Genomic DNA, 20,424 nt, shown 5'->3' with positions numbered 1-20,424 from the left:
CATCGACAGTGTTTCTAGCATAAATAATAATTTCAACAAGGACCCCAATCTCTGCAGGTGAAAAGCCCTCCCTATTTTGAAGCTTAATGACCTCTAAAGTATCAGATTCTTGCTTTTTCATGGTGAAAAAGAAATAGGGGAGAAAGAGAATGAAGAGGACAAAGAGTTTGCACAAGTGTATGAGAAGAGGATCCTAAGTTTGCTTGTTCAGGTAAGCTGTCAAAAATCATAATAATTCTGCTATTAGGAAGCCAGTCAGAGTCTCAGTTCTGTAGGGCAAGAAATGCCGCACGTGGGATTGGCAGAAGAAAGAAACAAATACAATTTTTTTAAAAAAATAATAACAATAATTTAAAACCCCCAAAAAAAAGTTAATAACTTTTTCTATAATTTTTTTGGGAGATGTAGATCAGACCAAATCAGAAAAGAAGAAAGTTATCAAAGAGGGGGGAAATTTAGGCATTGAACAATACTGTTACACACAGTTTTACTTGTCAACATTAATCCCTCATCTTCTACTTCCTATATATATTGTCCTTTCTTCTGAATACACACTCCACGAAAATACTAACCTTTCCAAATTCATTCTCACTTTTACCAAATTTTATTACATTAATCAATACTAAACTTCTGTGATTATCTCAGTTTATTGGAAGATATTGTCATTAAAGAAAGAGAGTACTTTATAACAGTTTCAATGAAGTGGGGTTTGATTGATTAAAACAAAATTTCCTAATTTTTCTTTCTTGGGCTTGTTACCAAGTAGAACCAAACTGTGAAGAGAAGAGAAAAGGGATTTTTCGATGATTCTAAAAGAAGGAAGGTTGAAAATTACCCTAAAAGGGGATTTGTGTAATGAATAAAGATTAGATTTTGGTAAATGGATTTGGAAGGAAGTTGAGAGAAATTGAAGAGATCTCTGGGGTTCAGGAAAGTATGATAAGTCATTAATGGAGATAGTGTCCTGTTTGGTTGGTGGTTGTTGTTGTTCAAAGCTATCTTTCTTGACCCATGACTGTTCACCCCATTGTCACAGCTGATAGTACATTCCTGATACACTGTGCCAAACAATGAATTGAATGAAACGTCTGATTTTGGGATTCCCAATGAGATAAAAATAAAATTGAATCTAAAGAAAAATAAAAAGAAAAAAAAAATCACTCTCTCTAATTTCAGTTTCAAAGTTTGTTTTGTTTCAGCACTGTTGAAGATGTAAGCCATAAGCCATTCATGTGGTTTTTCAATCCATAAAGTACATTCTTTAAGTTGTAAAAAAATCTAAACTTATTATTATTATTATTACTTTACTGCCTTTCTAGTTAAGGCCCTTCTTTAACCTTCCTTCTCTTAAAGGACAGATATAATATGAACAATACCATGAAACTTTCTTTCTCTACCCCATGTGTTGATTTTCTTTGTTGAATGCTGAACATATATCCACATCCCAACAAACATGATAAGAATTCAAAAGAAAGAGACAAAATATGACTAGAATTTAAAAACTTGACCATGTATGAATAGTTTTAAATCCGATAATATACGATCAATTATTAAAACTAGTGTTATTTGGAATCATGGAAATCGTAAAAAAGAGAGTTAGATTTAAAATGGTGAGAGAACAACATGTTATATTCAAACCTTCCGTGTAAACTTTTGGATTACATTACAAACTCATTGATTAAGTGTTTCTAACTCTTTTGTAATGACGCCTAGATTGGGTTGCTATGGACTATGGACCCAGTTAAGTTTTTAACCTCATAATTAGTTGATAGACTACGATATTCAATTATTAACAAAAATCATTGGTATTCCAAACCCACTTGAGAACTTGCTTGAGAAAGTGATAGAAGAGAGAGAGGGAGATAGAAAGGAGTTTACTGGGGGGACTGTTAAAATATGTTGATAAAAAAGGGCGAAGGAAGGGTTTGTTGGGTCAACCTCAGTTGGTTAAGGGCAGCTATTTCCAAATATAAAAAGGGAAAAACAAATAAACAAAAGTTTTGAAAATTTCATACATTAGATGAGTGTGATTGACAATCTATCTTAGCAGCAGGGCAGAAGGCAGAAGGCAGCAGCAGCCAAGGGGCAGACCTTCTCTGTATTTCTAATAACTAAGGTGTCAAACTCAAAAACTAAAAAAAAAAAAAAACTCTCTTTTTCTATGTCGACCTTTGTTTGTATTGTGAAAGCTGAAATCTGCATTGAAATGAAAGGCGTCAAAGCACTTCAACCATAAGCCTAATATCTGGAAACTGCACACACGAAACAACCCATCATTTTTATTGCCCTTTTAATGCATATTGTAAGGACAGCCAGTACTTAACCAAAACTAAACACACACCCTTAAATTTATACTTAAAATTTCTGAGTTTGAGGCTCAAACATATACTGCTGATTTAACCTTCTCTATTCAAGGTTTCTAGTAACGGTGATAAAAACAGATTGTTGTGTATATCATAGCATATTATAAAGCTTTTGATTTCAATCAAGGTTCAATGGTATGAAGAAGAATATTTGACGAACATATTAATGTCTTACCTCACATTTCATTTAAGTTAAAATTCATTGGTTCAATATGCTACATTTCACGAGACTAATCGTTCCAAATTACCTGACTTTCTTTCTTTCAAGTTGAAAGTTCTATCTCACAAAATTTAATACTATATTTATCTAACATAATTCTTTAAAAATAACACTTATTAGAACACTTACACTAAACTAAACTATGAGTTTGATCCAAAAATCTAATATTATATCATCTTTGTTTTAGGTACATAATATTATAAAAAAAAGTGCAAATACCAGAAAAAGTTAGTAATATATGATGCAATACAGTTACCTTTTAAAGAAAAGTAATACATTTTCAAAAGTGTTGATAGATGATGACATGACATTTTACTCAATACCAAAGTAAATCTTTCTAAGAATCTGCATCTCCAAAACCATCCAACTACAATCTAATTAATTCTCAAACTCCTTTAAAGTTTTAAACAAACATCCACATGGTTGGATTTGGTAATAAAAAGAGTAGAGTTTTAAACTTCAACACCCAAATGAGTTGAAGCTAAAATAAATAATTACACCTTCTGAGTAGAGAAACCCCTTCATCTACCTCCACATTTGAAAAAAAAAATGTAGTAGTTCCATCTCAAATTTATCTTCTAATTTCTAACATTTATGAAATTATTGGGATTGGTTGAAGAAAGATCATAAGATTTGTTTGGTTTGATTTTCTACTAACTTTTGAGAGATTCTTTCTTCTATATTTTATTTTTATGTTAATTCTTATCATCTCCTACTTCAAAATCCCCCACATTTGAGGTTAACTTGAATCTACCAATTTTACCATTTTTTTAGTACAATAGGAGTGCGAGAATGTGAACGAAAAATTATGTTTTAAAATCGACTAATAAATAATAAAGAACGACATATGCGTTTATTATCGGAGATGAAAAAGACTAAATCTATTAACCGAGATTAATATCAAATGAGGTAGATTGCAAATGTGTTAATAGATTTAGAAGGTCTATACGAGAATTAGGTCATTGAGATAAGTTAATCAACATATTTGACAATACCTCTACGTGGTTAACACATTGGATGAGATGTTTCGAATATGTAAAGCATGGTTTGATACTAAACAACGTTAAAAAAGAAGAAATAAGAAAAAATGAGAGGGTAAAGGAAAGGCAAATAAATCCAAACTTGTTAGCTAAGAAGGGGTCAGCCATTGAGGAAGGGTTTCATGTTTGCATTCTTCTCTCCATGAGTCAGTTTGAAAAGAACACTTAACTGTTACTGTTTACCCTCCTCTAAGTTTTCCCTTTCTTTTCTTTCGTACACTGCAATATTCGATTTCTTTCCCAACCCAATCCCATTTCCTTTCTCCCATATTAATATTCAATTCAATTCAATTATTTCTCTCCTTAATTCTTCTCCCCATCTTTCTATTTCAAGTCCCACATTTTTTCCTTTTTCTTCTTTCTCTAAATATTCTGCCTTTTCTTAGAGATGACCTTCAAACAGTTCAACTTTTTGTCATCATCACCATCTCCATTCCAATTCTTTGCCCTATAAATCCCAACCCCATTTGGTGTTAACAAAGAAAAATGCAAACTTTCTTCTAAAAAAAGGACTCGAATGGGGATGTTTATCGATGAAGATGAAGAAAGTTTCAATCTTGATCTCAACTCTGCTGCAATTTTCTCTTCTTCTTCTCAAGAAAGTTGTGAGGAGATCAATGGAAGAGCTTTTTGGAACTTCCCATTTTCTTGTGAATCTGATATTGTCAACAACAACAACAACAACAATAATGGGGGCTCTGAATTCAGTGATGGATTGAATCAAAATGCTGCTAATAACCCAACTTCTTGTTCCAATAACACCCCCAGTAGTAGTACAGGAGCTCAATCTAGACTCTGTGCTAGAGGCCATTGGAGGCCAGCAGAGGACACTAAATTAAGAGAGCTTGTAGCTCTTTATGGCCCTCAAAACTGGAACCTCATAGCAGAGAAGCTAGAAGGAAGATCCGGTAAGACACCCGCTAGTTTGTTTTAAGTAGTCGAGTTGTGCTTTTTCTGTCTTAACCAGTTAGAGTTATGTTTTCATCAGGTAAGAGTTGCAGATTGAGATGGTTTAATCAATTGGATCCAAGGATAAATAGAAGGGCATTTAGTGAAGAGGAAGAAGAGAGGTTAATGCAAGCACATAGAATATATGGAAACAAATGGGCAATGATTGCAAGGCTATTTCCAGGGAGGACTGATAATGCAGTGAAGAATCATTGGCATGTTATAATGGCTAGGAAATACAGAGAACAATCAAGGTGTTATAGAAGGAGGAAATTGAGCCAATCTGTTTACAGAAAAATGGAGGAAGATTTGAGTTTTCTTAATATTCCTAAAGATCATAATCATCATGATACAATTACAACAGCAGCAGCAGCAACAACAATCACAACAACTTCTTCTTCTTCTTTTGGGAATTTTGAGGGTTGCGTTGATTATGGATTTTTAAGACAAATGGTTATTGGTGGTGGAGGAGAAACGTTGTCAAGTAATTATAACACCACTCCCAACAATCCTTACTTCAACTCATGTGCTCATCTTTCAACTCTTAATGTTCTTCCAGGTTTAAATTTTTTCTCATTCTAAAAATTAACTTTTTCTTAGTTTTGTGTGTGTATGTATATATATATATAACACTCCATTTGCAAGCTTTTGAATTTTTTTTCTTTCATAAGTTGGGTTGGTATATGATAAGCATTTTGATTCTTAGTTTTCGAAAATTAAGAGTAAACATTCTTTTCACTTTAATATTTTTGGTTTTGTTATTGACATCTACTTATGTTTTCAAAAATTAAGTTGTGAATAATCTTTTACTTCTTTTTTTTATTTTTTTTTATTTTCTGTTTTTTTGTTAATGCTTTCAAAAACTATATGTATTAAGTTAAATAGTTCAAAAACTTGATCATTTTGGCTCAAACTTCTTCTTTCTTTTTTACTTAAGAAATATGCAAAGCTAGAAATTAAGAACCAATATACGGCTAATTTTCGAAAATCAAAATGAATCTAAATTTATAGTATTTTATCCACTTAAGTTTTTTTTTTGGTTTCAATTATTCAACCTCACTTCTTTAATAATTATTATTGAGAAAATCTTTGTTGGGTTTTGTTCTAATTTTTCATAGTCTTGGTAAATAGGTTGTTGAATTTACAAATGATTAAGATGTTTTTATCTTTTCTAGGCCCAAATGATTAAGAAAATTCTATTTGATAATGATTATTTGCTTTCAAAATTTATTGTTTTATTCTAATAATTACTCTTTTACCTTTGTAAGAAACAAGACTGAATTTCTAACGTAGTTCTAAAAAGTTTCGTTCTTTAGTTTTTGAAAACTTAGATTAAACATAAAAACTTGGGTGTATAATAGTAGTGTTTATATTGAACCATAAATAACTATCACACCATGCTTACACTAACATAATTTATCATATTTTTTTTAACATATTGATGTAAAGATTTTATACTAAACTAAACAAAAAGAAATATAATAATAATATAGATCAGTTTAAATTGATTAAGTTTGGCATTGATTGATTGATTATGGTGTGCAGATCCGAAGAGCAGATTTTGGGAGGGAACAAGCAATGGATTTTTAGTACCACGAAGTCACGGCCACCACCAGTATGAAACGTATAACACGGCGGTGCCACCATCAAACGGCGGCGTTGAGGGATCTTCGTCGGTAACGGTAGAGGGAAGAAAACAATCACCAAGATTTATAGATTTTCTTGGAGTTGGAGCTACCACATGAAAATGTGTATTTAAATTAGAGATTGGTGGAACATAATATGTTCATATTATTATTATTATTATTATTGTTCAGATAATTGACTTGATGATTTTTTTTTTTCTTTTTGGTTTGATTAAGGTTACTTAATTTGTTATCCTATGATTCGTCGACATGTGGCTGTTTGATTCCATTTGTGTCAAGAAACTTCATCTACATACCAACCCTTAGTCATATGGTGATTTGAAATTTGAAGTTTTGGGGTTTAATTAAAGCATATAGGCTAAACATTTTTGGAAATAAATTAAAATATCAAATCTACCACCATCCACTATCTCTTCTATCTTTTGAATGAAAATAATGTAAATTTTATATTCATTATTATTTATTTGAGTGAGTGTTAGCCTTAACAATGATGAGATTTTAAAATGTATTATTATTTTGTTTTTATAGAACTAAAGATTGGGTAATGTAATAAATATGTCTATTTCATTTTAATTATTAAGAATTTCATATGCAAAGCGTTTAATTTTATATTAAAGATATTAACCACCATTTAAAGGTCTTAGGTTTATATTTATGGAGTTTAGGTTGTATAATAATATTCTTTTTTAGTTAGTTTTTAAGTTGTAGTTCGTTAGTTATGAAAATAGGAACTTTGCTTGGTATTGTGGAACTAAGGTAGATCGTTTAATGAATTGTACATCAAACAATAGTTGAAAGTTTGAAACATCATTTTATTTGTTAGGGAGGTATCCATGCAAGGCCAAGAACGTCAAATACAATGAGTTGTGAAGTTGTATTAGATATTCTTTGAATGACTAAAACCATTTGGTGAGTACTTGTTGCTTTATGATTTAGGGTGTTGTGGAAAAGGCTCTTGACAAAGTTATTTTAAGTATGTACATCATTTAACTATTAATTTTTATTTCACTTTTTTCACTAAAAGACTTCACGGGAATAATTACCTTAAAAATAGTCGTTCGTTGTCATTTCATATACACAAACAAAATCCTTAACTAAATTTTCCCAAGATCGAACTTGTGTGTAAATTCACGAAATACACAAGGCTCAAGCTAGACCTCACTAAAACATTTAAGATCAAGTGTTTAGTATACCACTAAAAGGTGACACGTTAGTGCTAATAATAAGATACAAACCTACCTAAGGTTTGTCCATCAACCCATACATCTTTTTTCATGTTTGATTCTAGGATCAAGCATCCAAATAGCTTTAAAACCAATTTGGTGAAGATCATTGGCCAAAGGTTTTGTGGGGGAGACGAAGAAGTACTCTCAAGTGAGTGCTTCAAGATCCTCAACCGCATAACCCTTCACGGGGGAGATGAAGGGAGAAGAACTCTAAAAAGTATGAGGCATGAAAGATAAGAGAAGGAAGGTCTGCATCCAAAAAGGAGGAGGAGGTAGTAAGATAAGTTGTGGATAAATTTAGGGTTTGGAGATTGTACCACCACCGTGCATGGAGAGTGAAGAAGAAAATTGGAGAGAGAAATTGGATTATTTTAATTTTGGTTCGTGTGTTTTTTTGTTGGGCCTCGTGGGCCAAGATTCAAAAGGGAAGGGTGGTTTTCAGGGCTTCTTCACCCTTCTTCTTCGTCATACTCGTTTTCAAAATTATAGAATTTCTATTTAATTTGTGCATTTTTTTTATAAATGTTAATACATTTCTTAAATAAATAACAAGGTTTTTACATTTTTAAATATAAGTTTTATTGGGATGAAGCCATCTTTGGAAATTGGCCCAAGAAACGCAATGGTTTTGGGTTGAGCCCAATCTGTCTACATTTAATGAAGAACATACATAAATGTGCATATTAAATTTGATAATGTATATCACATAGATATGATTAAATTAAAAATAGAAACTCCAAAGTGGTGAGTTTTTGGAGAGGTCCACTAGAGGGGGACACATCAAAATCACAAGTTGTTCCATCTTTTTCCAATCTGCCTTTTTGGGTGGAATCTAAAGTTGCTTTCACTTTTCTAAACTTTGCTTCCAACACACTTTCTCCAAACAAAAACCATGCATTACATTATTATTAATACTTTCTTTTATATATGTTTTTCTTTTTTTTTTGTTGGCATTTCCTCGTTTTCTCAACATTAAAATATAATCCAACCAAGCACTCCTTAAACACATTAAACCTTCTCTTTAATATATATATATATACATATATGTATATGTATACACACACTATAACCTTTTTTTTTACTATTATATTATCTTGACTCATATTTCCAATTCTACAACATATGATTGGGTTTTAGGTTTGACAACCAATTCCTACCATGATTTTGATCTCATCTCCATTCTCACTTTATTTTTGTTTAAAGCTAAATTTGAAAGCAATTTATAGAGACAAGCTCTTATCTTTTAGAAACATAAAAGCTGAATTATTATTATCAAACAACAACAATTTTTAGCAAAAGAAATTGACATATCAAGTAAAGCTAATGATGTAAATCTTGTAATAGTGTACATGAAAATAAAAATGGATATAAAAAAGAACCAAAAGAAAGAGCAAAGGAGAAAGAAGATGGGAACAATGATAATGAAAGTTTTATGGTATCACATGGATTTGGGTCCCTTCCTCAATGGCAATCAATCTTAGCGTAGAAGAAGATGTGGTCTGTAATTGCCAATACCAACATAACCAAATATCAAATAAAATGATCATTCACTCCCTAAATTCAACTAAAAGTAGTTAACATAAATCTTTACGTCAATGCTCTTTTTTGTTTAAATTTTTTTATTTATCTTTGATGGTTGATTTCTTAAGAGTGGGAAAAAGAAAGATTGTGAGAAGATAAGAGAGGTGATGGTGGGTTGTGGTGGCCAAAAACAAGAGAAACTGATCCAAGGGAATTGGTTGCATCCATATCCAAATATCTGCAACTTTTGTTTGTTGAATTAATATCAAAATGAAATATAATATATGGAAGAATGTAGCATCCTTTAAGGCAGAAGAAGTATATATATATCTAACTTGTAATAATAATGTACAAGAAAGCTCGACAAAAACAAATGCCCCAGCCTGCAAACATGGGGTTTTCCACAAAAGTGGAGTCCTTATGTTGGATGTCTGGTCCAGTTTTGTCTTCATTAAAACTAACTGCTTCTACTCCAAAAATAACAATGATTTCCACTCCTATCTCTTTTTTTAGCAGTTGGATTATGATTTGCAAACTCAAAGGTTAAATTTCATTTAAACAACAACAACAACACAACAGTGCCATCGTTTTCACTCTAAAAACTAAACGATCTCTCGGAATTTCAAAGCCCGAGAAAAGGCTGCTGGATTTGCCTGTAAAAGCGACCAACTTTCAATCTGGGTTTCTTCTTTTCCCTTTGTAGATTGTTGTAAAGAGACAAAAAGACTACCGCCATTGATGGTTGTACTTGTACTTCCACCACCAGCTTTTTTATCATTCTTAATTCCTAGTGTTGACCATATACAACTCTTTGCTGCTTCATTTGGATCATCCACTTTCATTGTCCTTGGTATCCCCAAACAGAGTTCTTCATAATTCCTCTGTTTACCAATCTCAGATTCTGTATTTGATGGACTCTTAACCAATTTCCCATCTCTTAAACGTTTCCCCAACACACAGGAATTCGTAGAAGAATTTTGACCGTTGGGATTAATTAGTGTCAAAGACGGCGGCGCTAGGTAGCCCCAGTACGGCTGTGAAGGGTAATACGACACCGGAATCCCCGGCGGGTAGAACGGCGCCGATGGTGGAGGAATTGAAGAATAAGGCAATGAAAGCCCTGTAAATGACTGTAATTGAGGCAGAAAAGGGAAAACGTTTTTCGCTATTGATTGTTGTGAAGCCATTTTAGCTCCTTTCTCTGATGAATTCGAAGCTGTAATTGAAGATTTACTTGAATGATCATCTCCGTTTTCTGTATTAACGAGAAACCCATTTGGATTACAGCTCTGTGAGTTGGAAATTGAAGAATCTGAGGCAAAAGTGAGAAAGGTTCCGTTATTATCTAGAAATTGATGGCGGTGATTTCCGCCGTCGGGAATTATTAACTGACGGAAATGTGAAGATGAGGAGTTTTTGTTCTTTCGTCGGCCGGCACCAACCGGAACGTTTCTCATGGTCCCACCGGCTGTCCAATATCTTTGGCAATTCTTGCAAAAGTGACGAGGTTGATTGACATTGTAATTGTTGAAGTAACAGAATTTGGTGTCCATGCTGTTACATCGAGGGCAAGGAAGGATTTTGTCTGGCTTTTTTGAGGTTTTGTTGTCAGGGGAATTACTTGTTTCACTTTGTTCTTCATTTTTGGAAGCTTTTGGCGATGAGATTTCTCTTTCTTCTAATGGATTCTCACTTACTCCTGATGTTGTTTGATCTGTGATTTGGTTTCCACTGCTATTCCCCCGTTTCTCTAATCCCAATTCTTCACATGAAGTTTCCTGTGGAAGAAAGTTGACAAATTCAAAATCTTTAAGAACAAAGGATCAAACACAAACTAAACCAAAATTCAAAACACATATTTAAAAAAGAAAGAAACACATATCCAATTCTGACAAAAAAGATCTACCTTTTCAGTAGTTTCTGAAGAAGGAAACTTGGAATCCGAAGGCAAATCAAGATGGTTCAATGGCAAAGAAATGGTTTTCCCAAACAACTTTATGATTGGATCTCTAATATCAACTTCAGCCATTTTTCTTCTCGGATTTTGAAAAGAAAAAACCCGAGAATCAATCCTCGAATTGAAATCTCTGTTTAAACGTTGAATCCAAGAGTTTTATTTTATTGGGTTTTGTTGAACCAAACAGAGAAGTTAAAGTGTGAAAATGGCGAAGGGAAGGGTTTTAAGTTCTGAGTTTAAGATGACAAGGTGGGAGACTCCACGTCAGCAATGGAGGGGAAGAAATTTTGTGAACCACAATTTATCATGTGGCCATACAGATCTTTATTATGTTGTTAGATTCCCCACATTGGTTAAAAAGATAGTGTTATGCTGTTTTTTTCCTTTTCTATATTCCATGTCAGCATCGCCACGTTTCTCACTCTTCTCAATTACTCGTCATTTTTTTCTAACTCTCTCCTCTTCGGTCAATTCCTCGCCTTCCTCGTTTACTTTCTTCCTCCCTAATTATCCCTTTTCTTTTGTTATTAAATTCTTTTTTGCCATTCCTTAACATTTCTTCTTAATCAGTGGTTGATATGAAAAGTTGTATTAATTATTTCTTTTTGTTTTAATTTGTGATGGATATATCACTTCCTTTGCTTTTGTCCTTTTTAGAATGTAAAATGTTATTTTGATGTACTTAATATCACTTATCTCTATTACCATTATAGTTATAGTTTTAATAAATTTAATAATTGAAGAAGAAGAAATATGATCCAAACTAGAATGGATAGTTTTTTCATATTATTTTAGATAGCCTCAAGTATTAATAAAATTATTAGAATCAAAGTCCCAATCATAAAATTGTGACAATCAACTCTTCATTTTTATATATTGTATTTGAAAACCACAATCTTTAAGGAATAATACAATACTTTTCCATTTTCAAAAGTTATAAAAGAAATAATATATATTTTGGCAAACCAAACAAACAACACAACTACCACACCCTTCTATACCTAAAATACATTATTAAAGGAGGAATAGTCATATCTCGAAAAATATCGATCAAAGAGCAACCTTGAGAAGAGACAAAAGTTACAAAGTCATGAGGCAATTTTGTTATCAATACAAACAAAATTAACAATGTTTTCAAGAAAAAAAATATTATCAATGAGGACTCGAATCTTAGGGAAAGAAAAGTCTTCCCTATCCAAAAGTTTGACAATCTCTATAGCATAATATTTCACTTCAGTAGAGAGAGTTATTACTTAGCCAACTCATGCTCAATCGTACGTTATAATTCTAATCAATCAAGCATTGGTTTAGCTTTTTAACTTTAACTAAAAAGGAACGGGAAAAGAAAATGGAAAGGCAGAGGGAGAAGTGAAAAAGAGAGAGATAAGCACAGTTGGGTGATTTGAAATGGTTGCTTTTTGATGAAAAGCCATTAAGTTTTGTGGGGTTTTAATGCTTTTCAATGTGCATTTGGACAAAGCATTGTACTATACATCTTTTCTTCTAAACTTACTCAATATGTTAAAGAAAGAAACAATTGTGTTTATTTTCAAATAATTTATCATCCACGTGTCGCCTCAAGATGCGACGGTGCTTGCCTCTTTTTTTTTTTTCCTTTAATTTCTTAATTTTGAAAGATTTTTTTCTATTTAGAAAAATACCTCATGAATGAAATTAAAAAGAAAATATCTCAATGCATAATTGGTATATCATTTTCATGAGGATGTGAAAACAATCTAAAAATCTTTTGCTAGATTTTGACATGAGATTTTTTTCCCTCGTAATTAAAAAATAAATAAAAATTTTATGCCCATGCATAATTATTTAATTTATATATACACACAAAAATCAAAGTTAATACAACAACCCCTTCGTATAGAACATAGGGGTTGACGCTCACTTTTCCAGATGTTTCTCTAATTTTAGTTCATATTTCAATCTTACTAAGTTAATCATTAATGATTTAACTAATATAATATATGAGGATCAACATAAGCTTTCCATGTTAATGAAAAAAAAAGTTGAGAGTATGAATAGTACAAACAGAAATATTAAATGTTAAGTTATGATGAACATATTTGTTCTTCATTTCAAGAGATGTTTCTTGACAATTAACAGTGTTTCCAACATAATATCTTAAAGAATGACAATGATAAAATAACAAAAAACCATAATTGAGTTAAGAGTTTGTGGCAAAAAGAAGTTATATTTGTTAAAACTATATGCATCTCAAATATCTAGTGGTGATTTTTTTTTTCCTTAACGTAGAGTCAAAAGTTTTTATTATCTAAAAATAAGAAAACTATCTCTTACAGTAATAGTAAATTTAAATTTAGTAGATAGAAAAATTTCCTCACCATCTTCAAATGTTATATTAAATTAAAGAAAGAGACTAATATTTTCTTACCATGCTTGTGAAGATTTATTCTAAAAAAACATTATTTTCAAAATAGAAAAACAAATATTTATTAGACAAATATAATGAATAAATAAACTAAAATGGAGGAATTTATGTTTGAAAGGATTTAAATTCGAAAGGCACTCCATGATTTTGAAAATAAAAAGTCAATTAACTAGAGTGCACTTTGTTTGTGAAATGTGATATTAAGTGACATATTGACTTTTATTTTCATTCAAATAGTTTTTAATAAGACTATAATATAATAACATGCTTTCATTTTAATTAATTGTATTTGTGTTAATTAGTTCAACTATTCTACTTCAAATCTTTCAATTTTAAGTTATTTATATAATGTATATTTAAAATTTAAAATAATGCAAATATGAGTAGCTAGTCCCTTTTAAACTCGAGTTAAAGTGTTAGGGTTTTGGACATGTAGAGAGAGGTTTGGTCATAAGTCGGGAAGGAAAAAAACTTGTTATTGAAAGAAATAATATAGCAAACGTAAATAAACTTAAAAGGTTAGAATGAAAATGAAATTTGATGGGAGAAAAAGAAAAAGGAAAAAAAGATGGGATGGGAGTGTTAGTTTGCATAGAGAAGAGAACAAAGGAATAAGTTTGGAGCAGTTGGAGGTGGAGTTTTTGGGGGGAGGAGTCGGGTGTGTGTGTGTGGGATAGCTTAGCTGTAGGAGCTCCCCACTGGCAAAATTAAACACGTGGCGAAAGGTCCACCAGCGTGCCCACTCATTAATAACTGTCTCCGTCCACATCAGCACCGTCTCCAACCAAGAACCCACCAGGGCTGATCTAAACACATCCGAGCCGTCCATATACACTACAAAAAGGTAAATGGGACAGGTGTCGGTAGCAGAAGGAGTGTAAGTTGATGTATACAAATATCTTGTTCTAGTGGCTGTCCTTCCCGTCCAATTACGAGATATATATAATATTTTTTTTTATTTTTCTTTGGTGATGGACACGTGTCCAGTTTAAACAAGTCAGGACATCCAATCATCTCCATTTTTTCCATTCATTTCTTTTTTATAAATAATCTTTAATTTCTTCCTTTCAAACTGACTTTCCCTTTGCTTCCGTGGCCCGTGGGGTTTTTCTTTTAGGGAGCAGCCCTTCCTTTTCAATATTTTAGCACATAATGCACCCCCCCCCCCCCCCCCCCCCCCCCAAAAGTTTTGTTTTTACACAATTACTCCCTCATCATTTCTCAACCAAAACTATGTATATACTACTTACTATTGTTTGGAGCTCAAAATGGGCTAGGCGAGCTAAATTACAGTACAATGATGAACTATGTTGGTTAATGGTTATCTCGAACAAACGCTCGAAATCTACCAAAAGAGTAGCAACTTGGAGGTAACCTACAAGGTCTATAGTTCCCACGATAAAAAAAAAGTAAAACTGTTAGGTTAAACTAGAGAAAATAATCGAGTTGACATAATGCTACCTTGAAGACCATACTAATTCTAGGGAAATTGCATTAGATGACAATTTTTTTTTTAAAAAAAAACAATTCATAACACCTTCGTTTTTCATATTGCAAAATATGACGATAATCAGACAATAATCTAACATTAATTTGTTTTTACATTTGCTATTTTTTATAAATGAAAATGTAAATGACATTGACTCTATTAACGTAACTTTTTTTCTACTTTTGCAAACTCTCCCTAATTCTAATTATTGTAACTTTTTTTCTACTTTTGCAAACTCTCCCTAATTCTAATTATTGTTGCCATTACATGTAACTTTGAACGAAGGTAGGGTCTGCTAGGCAACCTTATATCGATAACTCAATGGAAAATAGATAACTTTAATCTCTTTCGTGCTTAGCTGAGCAAAGTGCTTCTTACAAGTTAGGCATTAAAATGTACTCGAGTTCAGAGAAGCAACTTAAAGTGGTATTAAAGACACTTGTGTGTGAGTTTCCAAATATTGACAATGTTTTGGTTATTACTAGTGTTGTATTAACTTGAATAACTAAAATCAGTATATATTTTGTAATGCTAATTAAAGTATAAATTGGATTCAAGAAAGTTTAAGATTTTGTCTATTTAACGTTATATAAAATTTTTAATAGGTTAACTTTCAAAGGGAATCAATAATTGGTCATGTTGTTGGATTAGTCAAGATCACATCCATTTAATTTCTTTACTTTATTAAGATTTATAATTTGAACCTTAACATTTTCCATTTTTGTATCAAATAAATCTTTACTATCAAGTTTAATACTTACTAACTAGATGTTTAAATATGTATAAAATCAATTTTCACACAATCGATAATAATACACAACAAATGGACAGTCATTTAATTTAAATTTATTTCTATTATGAAGATATGATTTTTATAAAAACAGATAAATAAATAAAATTGAGAAGCCTAATAAACAAAAAGAAAAAAAAATTAAATATAGCATAGAACTTATAATTTAGAATGTATTTGTTTCATAGTATATAACAATATTTTCACATATATATGATAAAAATGATGATGACGAGAAGATATTGAAATGGAAAATCGAACCCTACAGAAATATATGTGTGTGTGTGTGAGAATTAGAAGGATGAAAGCGTGTGGAAATAAATTGATCATCATTGGGGCTTTGAATAAAGTTTTGATAACATAATTAATTAATGTAAAAGTTTGACTTATGAAATAAAACTTTAGCACTACACAACTTGGATTAGGCATCCATCGAGACTTCTAGATCAGTTGATTTTTTGGCACAATAACTAATTAATTAATTGTCTTCCTTTCATAAATTAAATAATATTATAAGAAATTTATTTTCTCTAAATATTTACAAATATATAAATATATTTTACTCTATTTTAAAACTTTATAACCAATAATGACTCGACATTCTTTTGTATAGCCAGTCTCATAATAGGCTCGAAGCTTCTTCTTCTTCTTTTTTAAGGAAAATGATTTATGAGTTTGAAAATAAGAAAAATAATGTTAGAATTTGATAAATAATATTTAAAAAAAAAAAAGAAAAAAACTTAATTATTCATTTGGAGACATTATTATTAAAAATGATATGGGGTTTTGTTAATGTATAAATAGGAGTTTCTAACTTTATGCAACTTTTAAACGTCACCACTCAACTTAATAATTAAGATATGTAATATTTAACTAAGAAATTAATTGAAAATTTAAAAAGAAAAATGTTCAAACAGCATTTTATGTTAAAATTTTAATGTGAGCAGACTTTTCTTCTTCTTTTTTGAATGTTTAGACTAACTCTCTATATCATCTGATACTATAAAGTGGTCACCTTAATCGAGAGTTCAGATCATGAAGGTTATGTCCAACTGACTTTTGTATTACAGAAGCATTTGGATATTTTTTTTCAACATTACCAAAAAAGGGGGATGGTGATTGGTGATGGTATAGAATTATGTAAATAAATAACAAGGAAGCATTCAAATATGAATATAGACAGATAGAGTAAACTATTATTTCAAATAGAAGGAAGTCTCCCCCATATGCAAATATTTGATAATAGAAGTGAAACAAGAATAATATTTCATATAAGCGTCCAAAGTTTAAGAAGAGTTTATGAGTTTGTTTTGGCCGACAAGATGGGATGACAAATTGTAGTCAGTGCTTATATTCGACTGTAAAATTCTCGTTCACAATCCATTACAAGGTTGACCAAAATGGTTTTTCAAATTTGTTCATCATCATTTTTCAGATTTTCCTTCTTCTTCCCACTCAGAATTTCTCACCCATTTCTTGTTTTGTTTTCTATCGTCTCTTTCTCTTCATTCTTAAAATTTGTCAGTAGAATTGACTTCTTTCTCATTCTCCACTAATTAGCTTCCATGGTGGATCAAACTCCATTACTTTTCTTGATTCACTTCTCTTCCCGTATTCCTTTTCAGTCTTCAATCCTTTAGAAACTGGCCTTTAAAAAAGTCATGAAACAAGACAATTTGCTCATCATTTCTGATATTATAACTGCGTTCTAAGAAGTGGGTAAGGTTAGTTTTTTCCCCTTTTGTTAAAAGTCTACTCATTATTTTATCACTTTCTGTAATCCCCACTCACGTTGTGACTTTGAAATCTAAAGAAAAAAAAGTTTAAAAGTTGGGTAATCTTCCAGAAACATTTCTATGTGCTTCAATTCACAAACCCGTTTACCAGTATATATATGAGAGTTATAAGTGGATGAAGATCAAAACTGTGTAATGAAAATGGCAGACCAAACCCAACACTTGGTTATGAGTTTTTTCCTTGTCTCTTTACTGATCATCTTCTTCAATACTGTCTCTGCATCAAGTATACAATCCTCAAACTTTGTTTAGTGAAATTACTTCCTTTAAAATTCTTACCTCATCTTAATAAGTCTCCCTATTCCTTATCCACAGGGGCAACAGTCATGATCCATCTTGGTCAAGACTTTCCAGCTTCCCAAGCTACAAACCAGGTATATATAAATATATATGTACACTCAATTTATAGAAATGATTTAGGCCTGATCGATTTCTTCAATGGCAGAAGAATCAGCCACTGGAGAATTTGTGGAATGGCAGAATGGATTTGCAGTTCAATGACTATCAAATATTTGGAGCTAATCCTCGACATACTCCAAAGCCAACCGGGAAAGTCTGATAGAATAAATGTTCATCAAAATGGCTTATCAATGTGAACTCTTTAACTTAATCGCAGAAATGTCCAATTGGGCAGTTCTAAGTATAGATATTGGAGACCTGAATTGTTCTTATGGCTTAAAGAAGAGAAAGTTGGATGATCCGACTGAAATTTTGTTGAAACCCCCAAAAGAATCACAAATCTATACTGTTTTCGAGCATTGTTTTTACTTAAATTGACTCAGAACTTCATTCCAGAATTGTTCAAAGTATACATGAGTTAGTATTAAGGACCTTCGTGAATTATTTGAAAAGTGGTGTGACTATACACAATCAGAAAAGACAGGAGCAACGAGAAATTAAGAGGAAAAAAATTGTACGACATTTCACTGTACATAAGAATGATCAGATTCAGTAGAAGGGGTTTGAACGGATTCCCCATTTCCAATGCTATGATCAAAAGAAAAACTAACCCAAATCTCTGTTTCTCCCCTACTCTCTGCCCCTTCATCACCAACCTTCTTCCCTTCATCATCACCATCAATTGGCATCTGATATCTACAAACAGGGCAAGACCCATGTAACTCCAACCATTTCTGAATACAGTCACCGTGAAATTTATGGTTACAAGGCATTTGTTTAGCGAGACGACCGACTTCAATCTCGTCCAAACAAATCACACATTCAGTAACTTCAGAAACAGGGAGAGACGGCATAGCTTTAATGGAAGCTTTAGAGGCCGGGGGTTGGCCGTGCTTGGGAGTGGCTTGAACCACCATTAATTGATGGGAAAAGGGGTTGAAGAAGATGAATCGATCAGGCAAAGTAGTGGGTGTAGGATCACTTTCTTGATTTTGAGATGAACGGACCATAGAGGCGAAACCTAAGAAAAGGGGTGCGATGAGAGAGACATCTCTGTTGAGAAGAAGCCTTTCGAGGGCAGAAGCAAGATCAGAAGGGTCTGGTGGGGAAGCCATTGATGAGAAGAGTGAAGGAACTAGAGAGTGGGGGGAAACTGAAGAAGAAGAAGAAGAAGAAGAAGACAGTGAATGAGGTGAAAAGGGAATTGGGAGAGGGGTTTAAGAGGGGAGGTTGAAGAAGGAAGAAGAACATTGGAGAAGAATCTGGAAGTTTTGAAGAACCAATGGTTGAAGGGATCAAAATTTGATAAGAAATTGGACAGTTCGCCTTTTCAGTACAACACATCACCAAGAAGATATTTACGTTTTAAACTTAATAAAATCAAATACATTTTATTTCTAATCCTAATCCTTACAATCTATTATATTATATTATACATTATATTTTGTTTTTATTCCAAAGTTTGTAGACTCAATCGAGCATGTCACACCCCAAACCCTACTATCATAAAACCATTTCATAAAATTTTGGTCTCCTTACCTTGCGTTTCAACCTTTTCGTAAACATCATTTCAAATAAATAACGTCAAATAATTTAATCTCGCATAAACCTTTTTTTTATGTGAAACATATTCATAACATAACAATTTCACATAAACACACGTTAGTTAACATTCATTTCTTTCACCAACAATCCTGAATTACGCTTGGTCTCATTATCTCACTTTTGACTACTGTATCAACAACATCTGAAAACATACAAATTCCTCCTTGTTGCTTAGGCCACTAAACTTTATACGCTCCTTTCAACGCATAAGTCAGCTTCTTTTCACCATGTGATCTGTAAACTCCATGGCGTTTTTTACTCTTTATGTGCACATAAAAGCTAGCATCATCTCAAGGAATCATCAAATCAAGTATAGTAAAGCGGAACCACAAAACACTTAAAAAAAACCACTCACCACACTTCAACAAAAATTCTCCTCTTCCTTCTGTACTCGTGGAGAGAGAAGATACATTTTCTTAATCTAACATGTTAACCTCTGTCGGATTCAATTTGACATTTTCTTAGTCAAACCTTACTTCTCGCCTAACCTCATAATGCAAATAACTTTAACCACAACAATTTTCGCGAATAACCTTATCGCGTAGTTATATATGTTTACAAGAAACCTTCCTCGCGAACTAACCAATTTTGACTCGCTTATAACACATTGCAAATTTAAACTTTAAGGCTTCCTCGCAGACTTCTTCATCGCGAAACTCTTGATTCTTATCGCAAAGACTACCCAAACCCCTAGTCATTTTAAAACTTATGGACTTTCTTTTGAGAGTGTTCAGACTTATAGATTATACTGCAAACCTTTTTTTTTCTCAAAACTACCTCACGAATTAACTTCTTTATAGCAAAACTTATTCTAAAAGATTTTATAGCTTAATCATTTTCGTGCATATATTCAAAGGCCAATTTCTAGAGTAGTTTTAGTCTAAATTTTACTTATTATACTAAAATTAAAAACGGGTCTCACAGAGCATATGCTAACAAGAGGTTTGATTTAAGAGTGTTATTTGTAAAAGCACCGTTGAAAAATATAAAACTAAAAAAAGAAGAAGTGTTAGAGGTATT

The 20,424-nt window shown here is 32.1% G+C and overlaps 3 protein-coding genes across 3 annotated transcripts; 1 reads left to right on the top strand and 2 right to left on the bottom strand.

Annotated features, from left to right (window-relative positions):
* Positions 1–3,779: 3,779 nt before the first annotated feature.
* Positions 3,780–6,499, top strand: LOC105435573 (transcription factor MYB117). Its single transcript, XM_011657384.2, has 3 exons — positions 3,780–4,531; positions 4,612–5,130; positions 6,117–6,499. Exons 1-3 carry the CDS (start codon positions 4,141–4,143, stop codon positions 6,314–6,316), a joined length of 1,110 nt encoding a protein of 369 aa, XP_011655686.1. The 5' UTR covers positions 3,780–4,140; the 3' UTR covers positions 6,317–6,499.
* A 2,700-nt stretch (positions 6,500–9,199) lies between these two features.
* On the bottom strand, positions 9,200–11,200 carry LOC105435572 (cyclic dof factor 1). Its single transcript, XM_011657383.2, has 2 exons — positions 10,871–11,200; positions 9,200–10,742 (listed from the first exon to the last, which is right to left on the bottom strand). The coding sequence occupies exons 1-2, from the start codon at positions 10,991–10,993 to the stop codon at positions 9,567–9,569; spliced, it is 1,299 nt and encodes a 432-aa protein (XP_011655685.1). The 5' UTR covers positions 10,994–11,200; the 3' UTR covers positions 9,200–9,566.
* Positions 11,201–18,323: 7,123 nt separating this feature from the next.
* Positions 18,324–18,914, bottom strand: LOC101204105 (E3 ubiquitin-protein ligase MPSR1). Its single transcript, XM_011657382.2, has one exon. The coding sequence runs from the start codon at positions 18,912–18,914 to the stop codon at positions 18,324–18,326; it is 591 nt and encodes a 196-aa protein (XP_011655684.1).
* Between the last annotated feature and the right edge of the window lie 1,510 nt (positions 18,915–20,424).

The sequence above is a fragment of the Cucumis sativus genome, chromosome 5 (assembly GCF_000004075.3).
Source record: "Cucumis sativus cultivar 9930 chromosome 5, Cucumber_9930_V3, whole genome shotgun sequence".
Taxonomy (NCBI): domain Eukaryota; kingdom Viridiplantae; phylum Streptophyta; class Magnoliopsida; order Cucurbitales; family Cucurbitaceae; genus Cucumis; species Cucumis sativus.
This window is presented reverse-complemented; position numbering and strand designations above follow the sequence as displayed.

Coding starts and splice junctions, on each gene's coding strand:
- LOC105435573 (XM_011657384.2), top strand. CDS start 4,141: ATGGGGATGTTTATCGATGAAGATGAAGAAAGTTTCAATCTTGATCTC. Junction 4,532..4,611: donor GAAGCTAGAAGGAAGATCCG/GTAAGACACCCG, acceptor TGTTTTCATCAG/GTAAGAGTTGCAGATTGAGA. Junction 5,131..6,116: donor AACTCTTAATGTTCTTCCAG/GTTTAAATTTTT, acceptor TATGGTGTGCAG/ATCCGAAGAGCAGATTTTGG.
- LOC105435572 (XM_011657383.2), bottom strand. CDS start 10,993: ATGGCTGAAGTTGATATTAGAGATCCAATCATAAAGTTGTTTGGGAAA. Junction 10,743..10,870: donor CTTCAGAAACTACTGAAAAG/GTAGATCTTTTT, acceptor TTTCTTCCACAG/GAAACTTCATGTGAAGAATT.
- LOC101204105 (XM_011657382.2), bottom strand. CDS start 18,914: ATGGCTTCCCCACCAGACCCTTCTGATCTTGCTTCTGCCCTCGAAAGG.